The sequence below is a fragment of the Molossus molossus genome, unplaced genomic scaffold, assembly GCF_014108415.1.
Source record: "Molossus molossus isolate mMolMol1 unplaced genomic scaffold, mMolMol1.p scaffold_m16_p_12, whole genome shotgun sequence".
NCBI classification, from domain to species: domain Eukaryota; kingdom Metazoa; phylum Chordata; class Mammalia; order Chiroptera; family Molossidae; genus Molossus; species Molossus molossus.
The window spans coordinates 96,799,860-96,822,043 of NW_023425347.1; the positions used below are offsets into that span (position 1 = coordinate 96,799,860).

At 41.0% G+C, this 22,184-nt stretch overlaps 1 protein-coding gene across 3 annotated transcripts in view; it reads right to left on the bottom strand.

The window, feature by feature from the left end:
• Positions 1-22,184, bottom strand: part of VPS13D (vacuolar protein sorting 13 homolog D) — a 238,863-nt gene that overhangs the window by 174,120 nt on the left and 42,559 nt on the right. For all 3 annotated transcript variants that reach the window (XM_036256564.1, XM_036256565.1, XM_036256563.1), the window contains exons 22-27: positions 20,569-20,659; positions 17,849-17,975; positions 15,919-16,099; positions 8,454-8,636; positions 3,377-3,599; positions 529-739 (exon numbers count right to left, since the gene is read on the bottom strand). In XM_036256564.1, coding sequence (XP_036112457.1) covers positions 529-739; positions 3,377-3,599; positions 8,454-8,636; positions 15,919-16,099; positions 17,849-17,975; positions 20,569-20,659 — 1,016 coding nt within the window. The remainder of the gene's footprint in view (positions 1-528; positions 740-3,376; positions 3,600-8,453; positions 8,637-15,918; positions 16,100-17,848; positions 17,976-20,568; positions 20,660-22,184) is intronic.

The following is a 22,184-nucleotide window of genomic DNA, read 5'->3' on the forward strand; positions in this document are numbered from 1 at the left end:
TGCATTAGTGTTTATGGCATGCTTTCAGATCGCTTAATGGAGTAAAATGGACAAAACTGCATCTAACCAGTTATTCTGATTAAATGGAGCTCCAAGGTAAATAGCAATACCAGGCCCAGAATCTATTGTATTTGGAACATATAATCCAAATGGTGCCTCTTCCAAAATACTTCCCTGGCCATCACCATCTCCCTATCCACACCAAAATCCATGCTAAACTTATGTCCCTTCCTCTGTTTCCAAGGCATATGTTGCAATCCTATAACAATGACTCAAACACTACATTAGAGTCATCTACTTGCCTTCCTGTATCCCTCAGCAAATGTAAGCTCTGTGAGGGCAGACATTTCTTCCTTCCTCACAGCAGCCCTCATGTCTAGCACACAGCAGGGACTCAATGAACATTTGTTACATAGATGAAGACATAAGTGAATACCTATTCTCTTTCAGACTTACCTAAGAGCACTGATTTCCAACTTATTAAGATTCTCCTTATGACAGACAGTTACTCAAACATAAAACACTCACTTGTCCAAATTCCTTTCCACCTGCAATTTCAGCCTGCAAGGCTCAGTTAAGAGGCTGCCTCCTGTCTGTCGCACAAAATAGGAGGGAAAGATAAGATCTCCACTACTGTCGTCTGAGGCCTTAGAATACTCCCGCGGACGTCTCTCTGCAGCAAAGATGTCCATGTCTTGTAGATCCACGACAATGCAATCCAGCAGGCAGACATGGTCTTCTACATGGACCCAAGGAAAGAGACAGAATGAAGAAAATCAAACCTAGAAAACGCTGGCCCTGAACAAAACTAAAAAGCCAAAGAAAGTGCTTTCGTCTCGGGAGAATGTTTAGAACTGCCTGTCTCAGAAAGCTGGGTGGCCAGAAGTCTCCACTCTGACACCAAGGCCTCCCTACGCACCACTCTATGTGCTACACACATCCTGCTCACCTCTATGTCCAGTATATACTGTGCCACGCTCCCTCAGCATCTCACCACTGTCTTGAGACACTAACCGAGGCTAAAGGTTTATGATTAAGCTGACTTAACATGCATCCCTCCCAGGACATCCAACAGGCATCTCCTGTTGAGATGTTACCCAAAGGTTACAAAATCTCCCAGCAACAACATTTGTTTTCTAACATACATCACGTGTAACCATTTCCACCACCACTGATTGAATCCAAGCCATCTTTATTCTTGTCTAGACCACCATAAAGCCCCCTCCAATATACCAACAAATTCCCTTCTGGCCCTCACTAAACCATTCTGCCCACAAAATACCAGCGTAATCCCTTTAAAAAAAAAAGAAATGAGACCATAACATTCTCGTCCTTTACACACTTTAATGGCTATGTTTAATCCAAAATTCTTTCCGTAAATCTCCGCTAAATCCCTGTAAGACCCTACATAAGCCCACTGCCTATTTTTCCAACCTCCCTTCAAGCCATTCCCCACCTTGCTCATGAAGCCTCAAGCTCACTGACCTTTGTTTTAAATGCCAAGCTCTTTGCTGTCTGAACAGCCTTAGGCTTATTTGTAGTGTCGCCAAAAATCTCAGCCAGGTCCTCCCTGTTCCTTCTCCTCTCCGTTCTGTTCTTCCTAACATTTAGCTTAATCTTGTATTATTTAAATGCTTATTTAATGTCTCTCTCATATTATTCACAAGGTGGCAGGAACCATGTCTAACAGCATATTAATATACAAGAGAATATAATATAACAGCTGGCACTAGCAGGCACTGATAACTATGTGAAACAGATAAAAGTCGAGCTGATCTGAAAGGAAGGTGGGGGTGGAGACAGGGATGAAGGGCTTCCGAGACTCCTTGGGGTCATCACGGAACCCTAGGGATACACAGAAGTATGAAAATCACCACCATAATCCATACACAAATAGAGGAATTCCAGAAACCAATACTATATCAGGAGGAGAAATATGTTAGAAAAGAGCTATTTCTATTTCCAAACCACTTCTTCCATGTGAGACTGCCCTTCTTCCTAACCAGTGCTGTCACCATAACAACGACAGAAGACAGCATTTACTGAGTGGTACTGTGCGTGCACCCACAGCCACGCTCCACACGTGTGACTTATATAGAGTAATAGGCAACATCACATGGGCTAAGAACTCAGGTTCACTATCTACATAACTTAACCGTGGGCAGGTTAAATTAATTACTCTCTCTCTGCCTTTATCTCGTTTCTAAAACATGGATAAAAATAAAACTCTGCAGGGGTGTTATGAAGAGAAAGTATGATAATTCATGTAAAGAATGTGCCACAATGCCTGCCCAGTGTGGTTCAGTGGTTGAGCATCAACCACTGAGGTCACCAGTTCGATTCCTAGTCAGGGCACATTCCCAGGTTGTGGGCCCGATCCCCAGTCGGGGGCATGTAGGAAGTGGCCAAGCAATGTTCTCTCATCGATGTTTCCATCTCTCTCTCCCTCCCCAGTCTCCCTCAGTTCCCAAAGTCCAACCACATGGGCTGATTTTTGTGGCTCATCATATCCTGCTTCCCTCTCTAGCTCCTTGAAGCAACACGTCCCTTATCCAATCTATCACCCACCAGAACACATCTGAAAACTAAAAGGCCAAAATCAGGCTCTCATTTGGAATGGCCCATTCTTAAATTCTAGAGTAAGGGCATCAATAAGTAGATGGCTCAGGTCTTTTAAAAATTGTCCTTATAGTATTTCTGTTGTTACCTAATTCACACTAACATTTTTAAAAGAGCTATTTGTTTTTTAGAATTAATAGTGACATGCAAGGATAGTGTCTGAATAGAGGATGTGTTTAAGGATGCAGGAGTCATTCAAGTTATAATATCACCATCTGGCCCTGACTTGTTGGCTAAGTGGTTAACATGTCACCCTGAGTACCAAAGGGTCACAGATTCGATTCCTAGTCAGTGTACATACCCAGGTTGTGGGTTTGATCCCCAGTTAGGGTACATGAATGAGACAACCAATCAATGTTTTTCTCCCACATCAATGTTTCTCTCTCTCTCTCCCTCTCCCTTCTCTCTTTCTGAAATCTGAAAAAAATATCCTAAGGTGAGGATTAAAAAAAAAAAATCACAATCTGGTGGCAACTCTCTTGACCTGTAAGGAAAAAATCCTAATAAACTATCTAAATGTCTTTATTTAGACTTTGTCTTGCTAATTTAACCCACTTTAGATGTCACCCAATGCTAAGTCTGTATGCTAAATTTCTGAAGCCTACTAAGGCAATGTCAGAATTTGATCACCACTAAAGACATGCTATCACTTTGTCAGCTCTGCTCTTCCAGGATGCAGCCCCACCCCACTTAGGTTCCCGAGACCACCTAGTAAATTTCCCCCCCTGCATCACCCAGTTCCTTTCCCCTCTTTTACCTGGGCTACTGGAAACCTGGCCGGCAGAGGGTGCGGCTTGCTGGCCTTGCTGCGTGGCTGGGGCGCTGGGCAAAGACTCACTCTTCAGGCTGCCTGCACTCATCCCAACAGGCGGCGTCATGAACAGCCCCTCTGCGTGGGTGTCCTTCAGGTCTTCCGTGCTTGTCATTTTCCTCAGACTGTGTTTAGGAGCACCCACTGGGGAAGCTGAAGGCACCGATTCCTGGAAGAAACCAAACAAAACTAGAAGGCAAGAATGGGGGTGGTGTCTGTACCACCCTGGAAGTCTCATCCAGTCCCTGGACTCTTCAAAGACTTTAGAACACTTGGCACTTCCCAAGACAACCATCCCATAAACAGAAGGGTAGCAGGGTCATGACATTTATGTCACATGTAATCATTTGCAGAGATATTACATATAATTCAATACCTGTTAAAAACTGTGGCAATTTTGCAGAAAGATATTCTCTTTTGTCTTAAGAGCAAATGTTAAGATGCTAATAGCAGTAGTAAAATGCAGCTAAAGTGAATCTCTCAGCCATATGATATACTGTCACTGTATTGGAGGGGAGGGGCTTATTATTACTCTAAAAAATGTATCTAACAGCAATTATGCTCCAATGGAATTAAGTTAAGGTGATGTGTTTGCACTTTCTGGAAGTCTCCCCTCACAGATTTACATCTCTCCTCTCTCTCAGTAACTGTGTCAATGAAAACAAATGAAAAATATAGGCAGCTGGCCATTCCTATTTATGTTTTTCTGTTCAAGGACATAAAGATTAAGGGTTAATCCAGAGTAAAATAAATTCTGTAATTCTACTAAAAATACTACACACTGCTCTTACATACATAGTACCTTCAGTTAATTGCTAACAGGGGTAAATCTTTTTCACCAAATGATTCAATAATGACTTGAAAACTTCCTGTGATTTCTTCGCTCGGGTCTCACAGCCATGTGTCTGCATGGCTTCTGCATCGGCGTTCTCCTTATCCACTGCCGAGAGCCCCCTGGAGGAGGGGAAGACCGGCCCCCCAGCACGGCCCTGCGTGTTCACCCCTCTCCGCGTGTGCGAAGGAGATGACAACAGTGTGCCCCTCCACACTCCCGTAGGCAGTAATTCCACGGAACAGAAAAGACACCAGTTCTTTTCTTCCGAAATTTTTTTGGCAAGGCAAATTACTAGGTGAATGCTATTATTTCAAAATTTCAACATTAAAAACCTTCCCTCTTGCTTAGTTTATTTAAACTCCAGAGAATATTTGTTGCTCTTTCATTTGATTCATCTCTACATCCTCTCTGTAGTTGGTTTAAATAAATCAATGGCTTGAGGAGATTAACTCTAAGCTTTTGAAAGACTGACTTAGAAATTATGGTTTAAGCACAAGCTATGATTGAGAAAAATGAAAGGAAAAACATATGTAAAAAATTCAAACCTGCACTCATTAAGACATGGATTTATGTAAAACAATTCCAAACACACAGGAGTCATAAAGCTCAAAGGCAAATAACCCCTCCGCAAGCTTTGGTTTCAGGATTATTTCCTGTTCTTTAACCACTGGAATACATACTAGACAAATCTCACACGTGCAAATGTATTCAAGGGCAAATGTAAATGCAAAGTGCTTTCTAGTGAGGAAATTATTCACTTTATATAGGCCTAGATCAACCGAGCTTGGCGGTGCACGTGGAGGGGCAGGCTTCACAGATCTGCTTATCTGATTACAAATCCTTTAACAGGCAACACACTCCAAGCAGCCCTTATGGAATTCTACAGAACCACCACTGGTATGCAACCAGATAAGGCTTTCCTAGGAGTTACGGAAATAGAAATAGATCACCAAGAAAGTACTACCTAGAGGTAAAGAAAAGAAGGGAAGGGAAGGAAAAGGGAGGGGAGGGGAGGAGAAAAAAAAGAACTTCTCTACACAGGAGGAATGAGTCTCTCTCTCTCTCTCTCTCACACACACACACACACACACACACACACACGATAAGCAGATGTTCCCAAGTAATGAGATATTTTAAAGGGCTAGTTTTTTAAATTTTCTTTTTTTAAGCATATGAGTGTGAATTGACTGCTGAATCCCATAAGGTTTTTCAGAATAAAACCAGGAGGCAAAAAAGCATAGTATACCTTGAAGAAAAAGCGATCCTTGTGTGCAATGCCACTTAAAATCAAATCCTCAAAAACAAATACAGAAAAGTTTTTTTCATTAAAATGCTACAAACTATACAAAGTTATTTGGCTTACTTAACAAAACAGAAACCTAGCTGCAAAAATTTGTTGAGATATTTTGACAAATCTTTGTTAGGCTAACTTCAGCATCAGCTCATGATCCCATATATAGATATATCTGAGAAAATCAGTCCTTTGCCTTTTTAGGAAGGGTAGAGAACAGAAATGGTATTATTAAACTTGATCAATCATTCTGGCTCTCACTGATCTTTTCCTAGATAATATAGGTCTCAAAAAAAGGATTTACCACAAAACAAATATGTTCCCAAAAAACGTACTATAGACTCCCTTGGGCAGTGATGGCAGTAGAGTCATAACAAAGACACAGTATCCTTAGGTGACAATGGGGACCTTGTTCATGTGCAAACACCAGATCTGAAACATTTGTTTAATATCTACTCATGTTAATTATAAACACCTCATACTAAGGAAACGTGATTAAGAAAGTTTAGAAGCAGTTACCAATCTTTTTTTTAATGAATGGATCTTTCTTTTATGTTCTTTAAACCAGCAAACAGCAAAATGCTTCTCCCTCAATTATGAAAACCGATTTTCTTCATGAAGGCCAAGGTTACTAGCTCCCTACCAGGCCTACTGTGAACAGACCAATGGCGGCTGATTTCTTATTTACTGCCGTAAAAAACACACAGAAGTGGAAGACGGTTTCTCCCTGTCAAAGCAGCCTCTGGCAGTAAGGCCTGTTATTCCAACAGGAGGGCCTCTCACAGCAGGCGCTGAGCGAGGTCTCCATCCTCCGCTCAGCCTGCAGGGACGTCTACGCCACCGGCGTGAACGTGGTGAGGCTCTGCCCTCTGCATCGCTGAATACTGCAGGTGGGTTTCAGCCTCTGCTCTGATCACTCATCTGGTTCGTCTGAGTAACTGGCTGTAACTAAGATGATATATGGACAACACGACCTCTCGCTCTTTGTCCAAATACCCCGCGCTGGGTCCTGAGCCCAAAGTTACAACACGTGGACGTGGTTCCGATGACAGTCTGTCCTGTCCCATCGTCACTGTTCTCTCTGCCCACTGCCGCTCACTGAATCAAATACTCTTGGTTCAAGATGTTTGGGTTAGTAATGGTGAGTAACTGGATGAGTGAAAAGTAAAAGAAATAAAAAATACAGAGAGGGTATTTGAGTTTAGGCACTGCCGACAAACATGATCTTCCTATCCTTTGCTGGACTGAGGGGAGGTCCTTGGCAACAGCCTGGTAAGGACGGCCACCCTGCTCACACTTCATCTTCTCTTCTTTCCAGACCTAGAAAGGCCAACTGCTAAGATGTATGTCTTTTCTATAATAATCTTTGGAGTTCTTCCATCCAAGTTGTTTTAATGAACTCACTGCCCACCCTTTAGAAACTTTGCAGAGCTCCAGCTATTCAGTAAGGACCAGTCAGACATTCAGCAGGAACAGCTTTGTCCACTTACTTGCCCTCATAAACCTAACCCTAATACCAGGAAGTAAAATCAGATCACAGTTCAAGAGCATGTAGTATGGGAGCCAGGCACATCGAAGTGTGACGTCCACATGCCCTCCTTTACTAGCTGTATAATTTTTTTAAAGGCTTACCCTGCCCTGGCCGGCTTGGCTCAGCGGTTAGAACATCAGCCCGTAGACCAAAGGGTCTCGGGTTCGATTCTGGTCAAGGGCACATACCTGGGTTGCAGGTTTGATCCCTGGCCCCAATAGGGATAGTGCAGAAAGCAACCAATTGATGTGTCTCTCTCATATCGATGTTTCTCTCTCTCTCACTCTCGTTCTCCCTCCCTCTCTTCCACTCTCTCTAAAAATCAATGGAAAAATATGCTCGGGTGAGGATTAACAATAACAAAAAATGTTAGCCTTTTTAAGTCTCAATTTCTTTATCTGGAAAAATTATGTTAATAATAGATACCTCTTAGGCAACTGATAAGAACAAAATGAACAAATATGTGAAGAGCTCAGGTTGATATATAATAAGCATTCAATAAGCATATTACTGCTATTTTTGTCTGTCATAGATCTTACAATCAAATTGTACGTATACCCCCTTCAAAGGCTCTCTCTCCCCATGGTTTGGCTGTTAGACTAAAAACGAGCGTAACTAGCTGGGGGTTATAGTGCTTTTCTGAAAGGCTAAAATGAGTTTGCAGTGAATAAGCAGACAGACTGAAAAGCTGTGGTGGAAACCAGCAAGGTTCCATCAAACCACACAGGAAGACAAGACACCTCTAGTTGCAACAATGTTACCAGTCTGCTGCTGCAAACATGGGTGCGAGGGGCTAATCAGGCCACTTCCAAGTCCTCTTGCACTACGTCTGTGATTACTAGGTGTTCCTAGTTTTATCATTTATTCTCAACGAGTCCCAGTTTTTCCAAATGTAAAACAAAAACAGCAGCAATCCTCATGCCAATTACCTCCAAACACTGTTATAAGAAATAAATAAGTGTAATGTAGTTTTAAACTGTAGAGCAATATCTGTATAAGACTGCATTATTAAGATATTTTTAAATGGCTTCAGATAAACCTTGGGCCAAATCAGGTCCGCTGAAAAACTGCACAGTGTAAAAAGTTGGTCATTCTGAGGTCAAACAGTGAGGAAAGCATTATAAAGATGGAAGGCTGGTTCTGTTGGTTTGTTTGTTAAAAAAGTTACTGCATATAGTTAGGAAGGATTATAATTTCCACTATCTCTATTACAAGGTTAATTAAAATGTCAATAAAACATCAAAAATACTTCTTCATGCCACATATACTAACAGCAATTGTGAATCACCTCGTGGCAACATGCGAATTTCTCCGCTGGTGTTCAAATGCTAGTTCAGCTGCCAAGGGAACGGTCCTGATTGCTCACCTTATCTTGTAAGGAAAAGGTCCCAGGAAAACCAGCAAAGAGAAACTTGTTCTTGACCTTCAACTTGCCCAAATTTGCTACAATCAGATTATTTGATCTGGAACTTTCTGGGATAAGGAGAACAGGAGCACCAGCCTCGATATCCAGGAGAACCCGTGAGCAGCGCTGGGCTTGATCTCTCACCTGAAAGGGAAAGAAAGGGACTCAGAGCTCAGTTAGTTACCTAATGATACATCAAATGGACTCTGGTTCCCAAAAAGGTCCATAAATGTATTAAATCTAAAACGCCTAAAGTCATACAGAGTATATTCTATGACCACCACGGAGTTAAATTAGAAATCAGTAACAAGGAGATAATGGAAAAACCCCAAATATTTGAAAATTAGGCTACACACTCCTAAATAACCCATGGATCAAAGAAGAAATCACAAGGGAAATGGAAAAAATATTTTGACTTTACTGATAAAGAAATTATAGCATGCTAAAATTCATGAGATGCGCTTAAAACAGTAGAGAAAAATGTTGAGCAGTGAATGCTTATTTTATTTTTAAAAATGAAGATTTAAAATCAATGATCAAGTCTTCCATCTTAAGAAGCTAGGAAAAGTTAAAGACAAACCTAGAAAGAGGGAAGAACATAATAAAGAACAGAAACTACTAATTTAGAAAACAGATAAACAATAGGGAAAAAAATCAAACATTTTTAGAACATTATACCAACAACCACAGAATGTACATTCTTTTTAAGTTCTAACCATAATACAGGCTCCAAGAAGTCGGTTATCTGAAAAGACTGATGAAAAACAATAAACCTCTACCTATACCAATTTTTAAAAAAGGAAATATCAATCACCCCTATCAGGAAGGAGTGGGGGGCATTGCTATGGAACTTACAAATATGGAAAAGATGAGGGAACCTATGAACAATTTCATGCCAACACACTGACAAGTTAGATGAAGGGGCCAGACTCCTTTTAAAAAAATCCATGGCTAACATCATATGGTGAAAAACAACGCTTTCCCCCGAAGACAGCGATTTTCAACCCATGTGCCGCAAGAATGTCTAAAACATGCAATACCTGACTACTCAGGGGCCTGACCTCTTTTCCCTTGGACTGTCAAATAAAGAAGTGACAATAGCCAACACAACAGTCGTCCAGTGTGAACAAATCAAAATTAAACCTTTTTTGTCAGATTAGCAAAAACTGCATGTTCTGGAGTGCTAGAGTGCCACGGTTAGTTCACGCGGCCCTGAGACAAGGAGGCCGAGCACCACTGCCCTGAGACGGCACACGGCGAGAGCAGCCAGCTCACCGCTTCTGCTCAGGACTGCAGTGCAGCCCTGGCAGTGCAGAAAGGCATCTGGGCTGAACAGAAAAAGCAAAGCTCTCTTACCTCAGACAACATGATCATCTACATAGAAAACACTAAAGAATCCAAAGGAACTAGAATAAGGAACTTCAGCAAGATTACAGATACGAGATCAACATATCAATATACAAGATTTTTAAAATTCATATAATTTTTAATAGCATCAAAAACTGGAAATACTTAGGGATAAATATAACAAAATATGTGTGAGATCAGTATACGCAAAACTACAAAATACCACTCAGAGAAAATGAAGACCTAATTAAATGAGAGATATACCATATACACAAGGATCCAAAGACTCAAAATTGTTAAGATGTCAATTCTTCTGATACAAAGACTCAATGCAATCTCAACCAAAATCCTAGGTGACTTTATTGTAGATATAGACAAACTGATTCTAAAATTTATAAGGAAAAACAAAGGACCTAGAATAGCCAAAACTCTAAGAAAAAAGAACCAAGTTGGAGAACTTATACTATGAGATTTCAAGACATACCACAAAGTAACAGTAATCAAGACAGATTAGTATTGGCGTACAATTCAATAAAAATCAACACAACAGAACAGAGAATGAAGAAATACACATATACATATATGTTCAATTGATCCTCAACAAAAATTCCCAGATACTTCAATGGGAACAGTCTGGATATGCATATGGGAAAAAAAAAATCTCAGCCCTTACTTCATAAAACACACAAAAGTCAACTCAAAATGGAAGAGATCTAACATTGTAAAGCTTGTAAAAGAGGATAAAGAAGAAAATGTTCGCCACCTTGTGGTAGGAAAAGGTTTCCTGTCAAATAGCACTTAACCATAAAAGAAAAAAATTTGACTTCATCAAAATGAAAAACTGCTCTTCAAAAAATCGTGTTAAAAATTTTTTTAAAAAAATTAGCCCTGGCCGGTTTGGCTCAGCGGTTAGAGCATCAGCCTGCGGTCCACAGAGACCCGGGTTCAGTTCCCGCTAAGGGCATGTACCTTGGCTGCAGTTTGTCCCCGGCCCTGGTTGGGTCGTGTGGGTGGCGGGCACTCGATGTGTCCCTTTCACATCGATGTTTCTCTCTCGTCCTCTCTCTCCTTCCCGCTCTATCTGAGTAAAAAATGGAAAAATGTCCTCGGGTGAGGATAAAAAAAAAAAAAAGAAGAAAAAAAAAAAATTAGATGAGACACTGCCTAAGGCCTCATCAGTTATCATCATAATGAATTATCTTTTTTCCCCATGTTTGTATCTTCCCACTAACATATAAGTTGCATGAGGACAATGAACCATGTCTTTCTCGTTTTCCGGTTTGTTTCCAGCACCTGACGCAATATAATGACACATCATTCCACAATAGACAGTCACTAAATAGTTGAAGAAAAAAAACAAAAACAAGGTTGTCATAAGGATCAGGATCAGATGAGATAATACATGTGAAAGCACTTTGAAAACTCCAAAGCATCATTAATATAAATAACTATTAACCGAATGTAAAGCACGCTTATTTTTGCCATCTTCATTTTCCTTCTACAACTGAGTCAAAACAAGAACAGCAAGAAAAATAACCCACTGCTGGTCAAACCACTTACAGTGGTCACAACAGACTCCAGATTCCCATAGATTTCTAAATTGAATGTCTTAGCTCCACCAAATACGTATCCTCCGGTTCCTCAGTAAATAAGGAAGTTCACTATAAAAGACACCATGTAAGGTAGAAGACACATCCTGGACGGTTTGGTTACAGTGTCGGCCCGCGGATCGGAGAGTCCTGGGTTCGGTTTCCACTAAGGGCACGTACCTCGGTTGCAGTTTGCCCCCCACCCTAGTTGGGGTCCTATGGGTGGCAACCAGTCGATGTGTCTCTCTCACATCAATTTGCACTTTCTCTCTTCCTCCCTCTCTTCCTCTTGCTCTATCTGAAGATAAATGCAAAACTGTCCTCGGGTGAAAACAAAAAAATAAAGTAGAAGACACAGGACAACTATATCGTACTTCTAGAGTAAAAAAATTTTTTTTAAAAATTATATTTGGCCCAATCAAATCAGGTAAATGATGTTCTTCTAATTTCAAGCATAAAGATTAAAAAGAGCCCTGGCCAGTTTGGCTCAGCTGGTTGGAGTGCCATCCCATGCACCAGAAGGTGGTGGGTTCAATTCCAGGTCAGGGCACATAGCCAGGCTTCGAGTTTGATACCCATTCTGGGTGCGTACCAGAGGCAACCGATCAATATTTCTCTCTCATAGTGATGTTTCTTTTCTCTCTCCCCCCCCCTACCTTTTCTCTCTCTCAAATCAATAAAAAATATAAAAAAAATTGTTAATGAAAGAGTAAAAAGAAATGTAAAGTCCCATTAGATCATTACTTATAGGCTGTAGGTAACATAGGACTAGAAATCCAGTTACAGGTGGATAATTCCACCTGTCACCAGTACCATATTAGGAGAGAGGGATTTAAATTCCAAACAAAATAGCCTCTTAATCTTATCAGCAAACAAAGTAGGGTTTAGCTCTCTCTAAATCTAAATAATTCAAACAGCAAGACTAAAGATCCTTGCGAAGATGGGCTTGTGGTCAGAGCCTACTCATCTAACCCCATTCAAAGCAGAAAAACAGACCTTTACCTTCAGCCTGTCTTACATAATTTGATAAAGCAAAGCTTTATAAGTTTAGCTGTTTAATTTCTGCTTCCCCAGGAAGTTAAGCCCAATTACTCAGTAATGCACAGGGTTTCATTTCCTAACCCAAATGGTTCCTCACAAAAACTTGCTACTGTTTAACCCCACAAGTAAAAATAATTGTTTTAAATGTACATAATTTGAACAGACAACATTTAGCAAAGTTGAATTGAGAGTCACAAAAATGTTCATGGCTTTATAGGACCCAATCCTATAAAATGATACCAGTTAACTATTCAATACCATTTATAGGACTCAGTCCTCTAATTCAGAAGTATTCAAAAAATAAACTATGGGCACAAAGATATTCATGGACGCATTACTCCTAAGAATGAAAAACTGGAAGCAATTCGAATGTTCAAAAAAATAAGAAAATGGTTAGTAAACTAACCTGATGGATTATGTAGTTATTAAATAGAGTCACTATGAAAAATGCAAAGCAACATGGAAAAAGACTATGAAAAAGGGTTATAAAAAGAAGTTGCACTCCCAAAGCATATGCATGGAGTTAACACACTTTCTGTACTTTACTAGATGAACTATGTTTTTCCTCAATTTAAAAGGTTTTTTACTCTTTTTTTTTTTTTTTTTTTATCCTCACCCGAGGACATTTTTCCATTTTTTGTTCAGATAGAGCGGGAGGGAGAGAGAGGAAGAGAGAGAGAGAGAGAAACATCGACGTGAAGGGACACATCGAGTGGCTGCCACCCGCACGACCAACCAGGGCCGGGGACAAACTGCAACCGAGGTACGTGCCCTTAGCGGAAACCGAACCCGGGTCTCTCTGTACCGCAGGCTGGCGCTCTAACCGCTGAGCCAAACTGGCCAGGGCTAAAAGGTTTTTTAAAAACCATACATAGACCACAATATAATACCATTGTCCACTTGGAAACTGGCCCAAAATAAAAAGGTTGACAGTACAAGTGATGGCAAGAAATTCTTACCCATTGTTGATGGGAGTATGTGATGGAGGTGGCCATTTCTGAAAACAACCTGGCATTATCTTACAGAGAAACGTGCATCTCTCTGGCCCAGAAATTCTACTCCTCAGTACCCTAGAAAAATCTTACACCGTGGACATTGGCAGACACTGAAAACAACCCAAGTGTTCAACAGGAAAGTGGATAGATACATCATGTGTGTCATACACAATACAATATAACAGTGAAAGCAAATGAAATGCAATCACATGTAACCACCTGAATGAATCTTATGAACACACTGACAAAAAAAAAAAAAGCAAGCCACAGAACATTAAATATAGTTTAACACCATTTTATAAAGATCAAACCAAGAAAAATAAGCTACGTATAGGATCTTTTTCTTCATTTCAAAGGCACTGGCAGACCTGAACATCAGGGCAGCCATGACCAGAGGCGCTGACGAGGATGAGGGGGAGGGGCACAGGCAGCAGTCTCAGCAATGTTACACTTTTATGTCCATGGTGGGTTCACGGATGTTCATTTTATTATCATATTTTGTACCTTGCATACATGCTACAGATATCCATTCATATCTGTCAAACACTAAAAATTTTTTAAGTTTCTAATGAGAGAAAAAACGGTTATATACTCCATGATTATAACCACAGAAACATGTATAGGATAAAAATGAAAATAAATTAAAACATCCCTAAGGTGCTATAAGACTGGCAAAACAAACTTTTTTCCAGATTCCTTATAATTTAATTATGCCAGGTTTTTATATTTATACATATATATTTTTTATAAAGCATTATCTGGAAGGCAGGAAACCAGTAACACTGTTTCCAAGATGGAAAGTGGGTGATTGAGGAAAAGTAATTGAGGAGACTTTTCTCCAAATATCCTTTTTTTACTTTGATTCTGTACCAAACCAATATATAACATATTCAAAATTTTTAATTTAAATTAAATTGAAACAAAAAATTTAAATGTTTCTACTATAAGATAGCATCTATTTATTAAATTATCATCTTTTAACTAATAGTTTAAAAATAAGTAAAAACAAAGCCCTGGCCGGTTTGGCTCAGCAGTTAGAGCATCAGCCTGCAGACCAATGAGCCGCGGGTTCGATTCCAGTCAAGAGCATGTACCTCGGTTGCAGTTCGTCGGTCAGGTCGTGCGGGAGGCAGCCAGTTGATGTGTCCCTCTCACATCAATGTTTCTCTCTCTCCCTCCCTACCACTCTATCTGATGATAAATAGAAAAATACCCTTGGGTGAAAATTAAAAAAAAAAAGTAAAAACAAAGTTTTACAAAGAACTACATTATAATCGTTTCCTGTGGATCCTAGACTGCGCCAGGACACCACAGGATGCTGCCGCACGCTCCTGGTACACTCAGGGCACGGCCAACTTCTGGGTAAGCACATCTCTGCTGGACACGGCACTAACAACTGGCTTGAGGTAGCCCAATTGTAAATCACGTGACACTCTTTTCAAGGTCACCTCATCTTTGTGAGGCTAGGTCTTAAGCATTTGCTGTGACAAAAAGCAAGATCCATGAGAAAGTAAATGAGGAACGGGAAGTGATGTCCAATCTGATTCCACGTTTGAGAAGTTATACTGTGCCCAGGAGCACATACATCCCATTAAGTCTTTGTCGGTTTTTGAGCACGAAATAAAAATATTATTCTTCTCTTATGTGTTACTATTTTTCAAACAACTAGTTGGACATATATACTTACTAAATATATATCTTAATTACTTTGTAAACAGAAAACCATTAGGTGTTTCTTTTGGCCTAGGATGTACCATGGAAAAACACTAAGGGAGCAACGAACGAAGTCTGGGAACTCCTAATCCCATTTGGAAAAACCCTCTTTATTTATATATGTTCCTCAGGACCACTTTCCAATAGAAGAATCCCCATGAAAGTCCCAGAAAGGCCCGAAGTCTTAAGTGTTATCCATAAATTTATCTCTTTAGTCAAAGCTAAATTTTAAAGATAATTAGTACATGAGCCCTGGCCAACGGTTTGGCTCAGCGGTTAGAGCATCGATCCGTGGACCAGAGAGTCCGGGGTTCGGTTCCCACTAAGGGCATGTACCTCAGTTACAGTTTGTCCCCAGCCCCGGCTGGGGTCACGTGGGTGGCAGCCACTTGATATGTCTCTCTCCCATCGATGTTTCTCTCTCTCCCTTCCTCCCACTCTCCCTCCTGCTCTATCTGAAAGATAAATGCAAAAAAAAAAAAAAGTGTCCTCGAGTAAGGATTAAAAAAATAAATAAATAAATAAATAAAATTAGTACATGATATAATGAATAAAAAATATACACTCTCAGATTGCAGCAAGATTTCTATTGATAACCAGCTACATGGAAGACATTAGTAAGCATAAAATTACCTAATTACCTTTACTGTTTTTAGTGAAATATTCTAGCTTTATCTCTAGAGGCTTAAAAGTTTCATTGATCAAACTGGAGAAGCAACTTGGAGAATGGAGACTGCCTACCGTCTGCCCCTCGATGGCGGCCCGCTGGCGCCCTAAGACGTCCTGCAGCTGGGTGAAGTGCTGAATGAAGGCCACCACCTCCGCCTGGAAGCGCTGCGTGTGCACGTACTGCACAGAGGCCATCTGCAGGCTCACGCGAACGTCGTGCTCTCTCCGCAGCAGAGGGTCGGGCCGTCCGTACCTACAAACGGCAAACATGTGACTCCGACGGCAGCAAGATACGAGTTGGTATTTGAAGGCAACCTGGGTTGATTAGGGGTTCCCCAGGAGAACAGCTTTAACTATTAAAATGGAAATCCACGATCAAGTTTTACAAAGCAAACCCCAATAATTAGTCCCTCCCTGAGCTTTGGCAAATGTGGAGGATGAAAAAGAAGTCTGCTGTGAGCCTGCGGGGCTCTGCACAGGTGGGCACCAGCACTAACTGCATTCTGCATTCTGGAACTCTCAGAAGCCACCTGCGGTTCACCTGGGCCTTTAAGGAAAAGTGGCTGTTCCTGCTCAACCAATTCTAGCAAAGATTGTGACAATATGGCCTTGAAAGATCTTAAAAATAAGGTCATGAAACAATGGGTAAGAAAAGTGGGCAAGCAAACCAGTGTTTCTGGGCTAAACTGTCTTCTGGAGGCAGAAAGAAATCTTCTTTCAACTTTAGTGAAATGGAAGTCAAAGAGACTTAGCATTGACCTTCCAAGATAAATGAGAAAACTTTACGAATGATTTTGAATTTAATGGAGCATGGTGTCATAATAATAATAAATTATTATCCAGAATACAGTCACTGGGGAAAGGAACTTAAGTGCTAAGCATCTATTCTGTGCCGGACAGAGAGTTAAGAGTTTTATAGTAATAATCTCATTTATTATAGAACCACACCACGTGGTAGGTGACAGTAGAAACACATTGATCTAAATTCTCAGCACAGTACAATAAACTCCCATTGAAAATAAAAGAAAAAGTTCTCAGGTATCTTTAGAAACAGGTTTTCTAAATTCTAGTTAAACATTACAATCACATTGGCAAGTTGGGGGGAAAAAAGGACTGAGCACTACCCTAGACCAAAATATTAGGGGCACAGCTCGATATTTATATTTTCTTTTTTTATCCTCACCCGAGGACATTTTTCTACTTTTTGTTCCGACAGAGTGGGAGAGACCGAGAGGAAGAAAGAGAGAGAGAAACATCGACATGAAAGGGACATATCAAGTGGCTGCCACCCGCACGACCAACCAGAGCTGGGGACAAACTGCAACTGAGGTATGTGCCCTTAGCGGGAACCAAACCTGGGTCTCTCTGGACCGCAGGCCAACGCTCTAACTGCTGAGCCAAACCGGCCAGGGCTGGATATTTATATTTTCTAACAGCTCCCCAAAAGGTTGAAAAACCACCATTTTAAACTTTCTTCCAAGAAAACCATTCTTTAATAACTATGTAGGCCTGGAGATGCCTTCTAAATCCTAAAATGGAAAAGATTCAATCTAGATTATGTTTACACAGAAAAAAATGCATAATGTAATTTAACACATGTCTTCACCAACTTTCTCAGGCTGAAATCATTCTGGAATGTTTACAGCTTGATGGAAACGGATCTAACCCAGCCCCCTCAATATCTAGATAGAAAAACTGATGCATGGAGATGAAGTGAGCTGCCTAGATAACATAAGTTAGTGGAAGACCCGCATGAGCCCGGCTTTTTAATCACCAGAATTATTTCAATCATACCCTATCTCGTTATGAAACCTGAGTCGCCCACTTCAGCACAGATCCATTTCAAAATAAACCAGGATTCCTCACAACTAGAACATAACAATTTTCCGTAAGAAGGTAAAAATGGTTCTAAACTTGTCTTCACTGATTCATCAACAAGAATGTGAAACAGCAAGCAACAATGACAAAAAGTCAAACGAGAAAAAAAGATCGATGTCTTTACCTGAAAGTCTGGAAGATGAGTGCTTCTCCCCCACTTGTAGTGAACCGTTCTCTGTAGAACTCTCCGTGGGCCGTGAGGTCACTCAGAGACAGGCTCCCGATGCTGCCCTGCAAGGCCAGGTCTCCCTCTGGGGATGTGCAAGTTAGAACACATTATGTACCCTTTGTGTCACACAGCTTACATATGTCTGAAACAAAAACTGATATGTACACGCCTCAGATTTTTCACTTTTTATTTTTTTGTCCTCACCCGAGGACATTTTTCCATTTTTTGTTCAGATAGAGCGGGAGGGAGAGAGAGGAAGAGAGAGAGAGAGAAACATCGATGTGAAGGGACACATCGAGTGGCTGCCACATGCACGACCAACCAGGGCCGGGGACAAACTGCAACCGAGGTACGTGCCCTTAGCGGGAACCGAACCCGGGTCTCTCTGTACCGCAGGCCGACGCTCCAACCGCTGAGCCAAACCGGCCAGGGCAGATTTTTCACTTTTTAATCCAGCTACATGTCAAAAGCAAATTTTCATATTCCAACACACGCAAAAAAAAATGTTATATGCAATTTTTCGAGCAGTCTCAGGACAGAAGTCCACAGGGGACTAAAATAGCACAGCAACATCACACATTAACATGTACAGTAGGAAAGGAATTAAACTAAATGCATACACAATTTAAAGAAAAAGCATTTACAAATCAGATAGAAACATGACCCATTCTGAGATTAGAACCCTAATTAGAATTAGTGAAATATCGTATGGTTATTCTTGCACTATGGGTAAAAGAATAAAAAAGAAAGTATCAGAGATATGTCAGGTATTCCAGAAACCTTAAGTGGGTTTGGTGTGACTTAATAAAAAACAACATTAATGAAATAAACACTAAAGATAGATTTGAGCCCAGCCGGTGTGGCTCACTGGATTAAGCGTCGTCCCACGGACTGAGAGGTCCCAGTGCGATTCCCGGTCAGGGCACATGCCGAGGTTTCGGGCTAGATACCCAGTAGGGGGCATGCAGGAGGCAGCCCATCGATGTTCCTCTCTCTCCCCCTTCCTCTCTCTCTAAAAAAAATCAGTAAAATCATTTTTTTTAAAAAAAACGACAGATTTGACATTACTCACATATTACAGGAGTGAAACACCTGGAAGGTGGGCAGGACAAAGAAGGAATGTGAACCTATACTGAGTCATTCTTAACAGGGCACAGATATTAAAAAGAAATATTATGCCTAGCTGGTGTGGCTCAGTGGCTGAGCATCGACCCATGCACTAAGAGGTCGCCAGTTCAATTCCCGATCAGGGCACAAGCCCAGGTTGTGGGCCCAATCCCCAGTGGGGGACATGCAGGAGGCGGCCAGTCAATGTTCTCTCTCATCACTGTTTATATCTCTCTTCCCCCCTTCCTCTGGGTCTAACATCAATAAAGAAAAAGAAAAAAAAATGCTGAACTATTGCTTTTGTAGAACAAATTTTATCTTCATAATTAGCATTATTAGCACTAGTTCAGCTCCCAATGAATAGAAGACACATACTTATTTTTTTTTAGGGAGAGAGAGAGAGAGAAACAGCTATGTGAGAAAGAAACATCGATTAGCTGCATCCTGCACGCCCCCTACTGGGGATCAAGCCTGCAACCCAGGCATATGCCCTGACCAGAAATCAAACTGGGACTCTCAGTCCATGGGACGATGCTCAATCCACTGAGCCACACTGGCTAGGCCACATACTTATTTTTGAGTGTTAATGACCTCTAACAAAAATATCCAAGCTTCTCCAATTTTGAAGACCTATCTCTGCTACGCAGCTTTTAGACATTAATTTATACCAGGCAGAAAAACTTCTATTTCAGTTCATTCCTTCCCCCAAAACACATTCTTGTTTTTAACTACAGAGTCAACATTTGAGTCTTGCAATTGTCCATATTTAATTACTTGTTTCTTAAGGAAGGAATAATGTTTTATTCACTTTATAGATCCCTACTATTTAGAACTTGATGTAGCTGATCATGGGTATTCTACTAAGAATTTCAACCTACAGAGTCACACTAGAAAGTATGCCAGGGCCCTGGCCTGGTGGCTCAGTTGATTGGAGTGGCTTCCCAAGCACCAAAGGTTATGGTTTCAATTCCCAGTCTGGGCATGTATAGGAGGCAACCAATCCATGTTTCTCTCTTTCTCTCTCTCTCTTCCATCCTCGCTCTCTAAAATCAAAACATCCTCAGGTGAGGATTTAAAAAAGAAAAAAGAAAGCAAGCCAGGTTTGCTACAATATCCTCCTCGCTGAAACTGTGCCCCCTGGTGGTGGCTCCCTCTCTTTACCACAATAGACAGAGTGAACATGTGCCCTGGTTTCCCAGAGGCAGCCTTGTTGTACTCCACGTGTAATTAGCATATGATTGTTGTTCCCCAGACCTAATTATTAACAATGCCCCCTTTTCATTCTCAAAAACATCCCAATTTAGACAAAAAATTACATAATCACACAGATGCAGGGGCTGGGGGTGTGAGGGGATTGCGCCAGACACCTGCATTTGTAACAAGCTGACCATGTGATTCTCATCCATAAGGCAGTATTTGAGAGTCACCATCATAAACCATGGCCAGACCAACAGCCACAATCAAGCTGCTGACTCCACACCTTTCTTAGCATGTGAGGATAATCAGATTTGTGAGCAAAATGTCCAAATTCTTACCAGATTGTGCAAGTTTGATTTTGCCCCACTTACCAATCATTTCCAGGTGTGCCATTAATTTGGACACATTTGCTTTAGCAAGCTCACTGGTGGTCTTATTCAGCACGAGAGACAGCGAATGAACCTAAGCACACAGAAGACAAAGGCAGACAAATGTTACTTAGTGCGGGAAAGGGCATCCTTCAGGCAAACAACAGAACAAAGTCAAGGAGGAAGCAGAGAGGCTCAGGAAATTTGAAAGTAAAGCTTTTGTTGATACAAATTTCATTTCAGCTTCCTTTAGCCAGTCAAACCATAATCTAAGGACTAAGAGGAGAGCTGATAAGATAAGAACTCAACTGGGCAATTTGAAACCCAGGTTCTGTAGTTTCTTCTCTACAGTTGCCTTGTCTATGCTCTGTTAGTGAAATGCTTTATACTATAAAGAGATTTTTCTCATTTTTGCATTTGTCTTTAATATTGCACTATTCTGTCATCACTCATAGAAATTCATTAAGTAAAGTCTCACACTAAGGCCCTGGCTGGGTAGCTCAGTTGGTTAGAGCATTGTTCCAATACACCAGGGTGGTGGGTTCGATTTCCAGTCAGGGCACATACAAGAATGAACCAATGACTACATAAACAGTGGAACAACAAAACCAATGTCCCTGTCTCACTCTCTCTCCCTCTCTGGAGCATGCCCACACCCTTCCCCCTCTTCTTCCCTCACGACCCGGGCCTTTGCACTCTCTCTCACTCTCTCCCAAGAGCCCTTCTTTTGCCTCTGTAACTTGTTTCCTGAGCCCATGCAGCCCAGTTGGCTCACTTTTTCTACCTCTGTGACTTTCTAAATACACTTTTGCTTGTATTTGGGGGGGAAAAAGAAATATGTCAAAACAAAATGATAAATGTGATTTAGAATCCTGTTTAATGTCTTTGGACAAATATTTAATAGAAGCCCATGTTGGCCACTTGGGACTTCACCTAGGAACCACAATTGAAGATTTTCTTTCCAAGGGACAACTAGAAATAGAAGAAAGTCAAAATCCTCTGTCTTAAAGACAGCATTCTTTGTAACAAATAAATTCTGTATTGTAATATATTCATTTTCAATGCTCCAAGGACGTACATGTCTAGGATGTGTTGAGGCAGGTACTTCTGAGTGCCATCACTGGGGATAATGACTCAGCTGGAGAGAAGGAAGGAGGACGAAGATCAAACCTTAACTCACACTCATTGCTTCCCAATGGCAGAGACCATGTGAAATGTGGGACATGCTACAGAACACTAACGCGGTTTTCAGAAGTCAATTCCTTGGGGGCAGTAAAGAGGGAGGAAAGCTGGCTTTCCTTTAATTAACAGATTTCAGAGACAGGACAGCAACTGTAACACGTGAACCTTACTCGGATCTCCATTCAGATGATTCATACGTCACTTTATTTAATTAGTCTCATTTTGTAGATGAGGAAACTATGGCTCAGAAAAGCAAAGTATTCCACTTAAGTGTAGAGATCAAAGGAACGAAGCTTCTTAAACCATTCATTCATTCCTCTACAGTCCACAGTGAAATGGGCATTTTTGAGACAATCAGGGGAATCTCAGTATGGACTGATGGGTGTTACATAATGCCAAGAAATTCTTGCTAATGTAGATAGGTGTGGCAATGCACT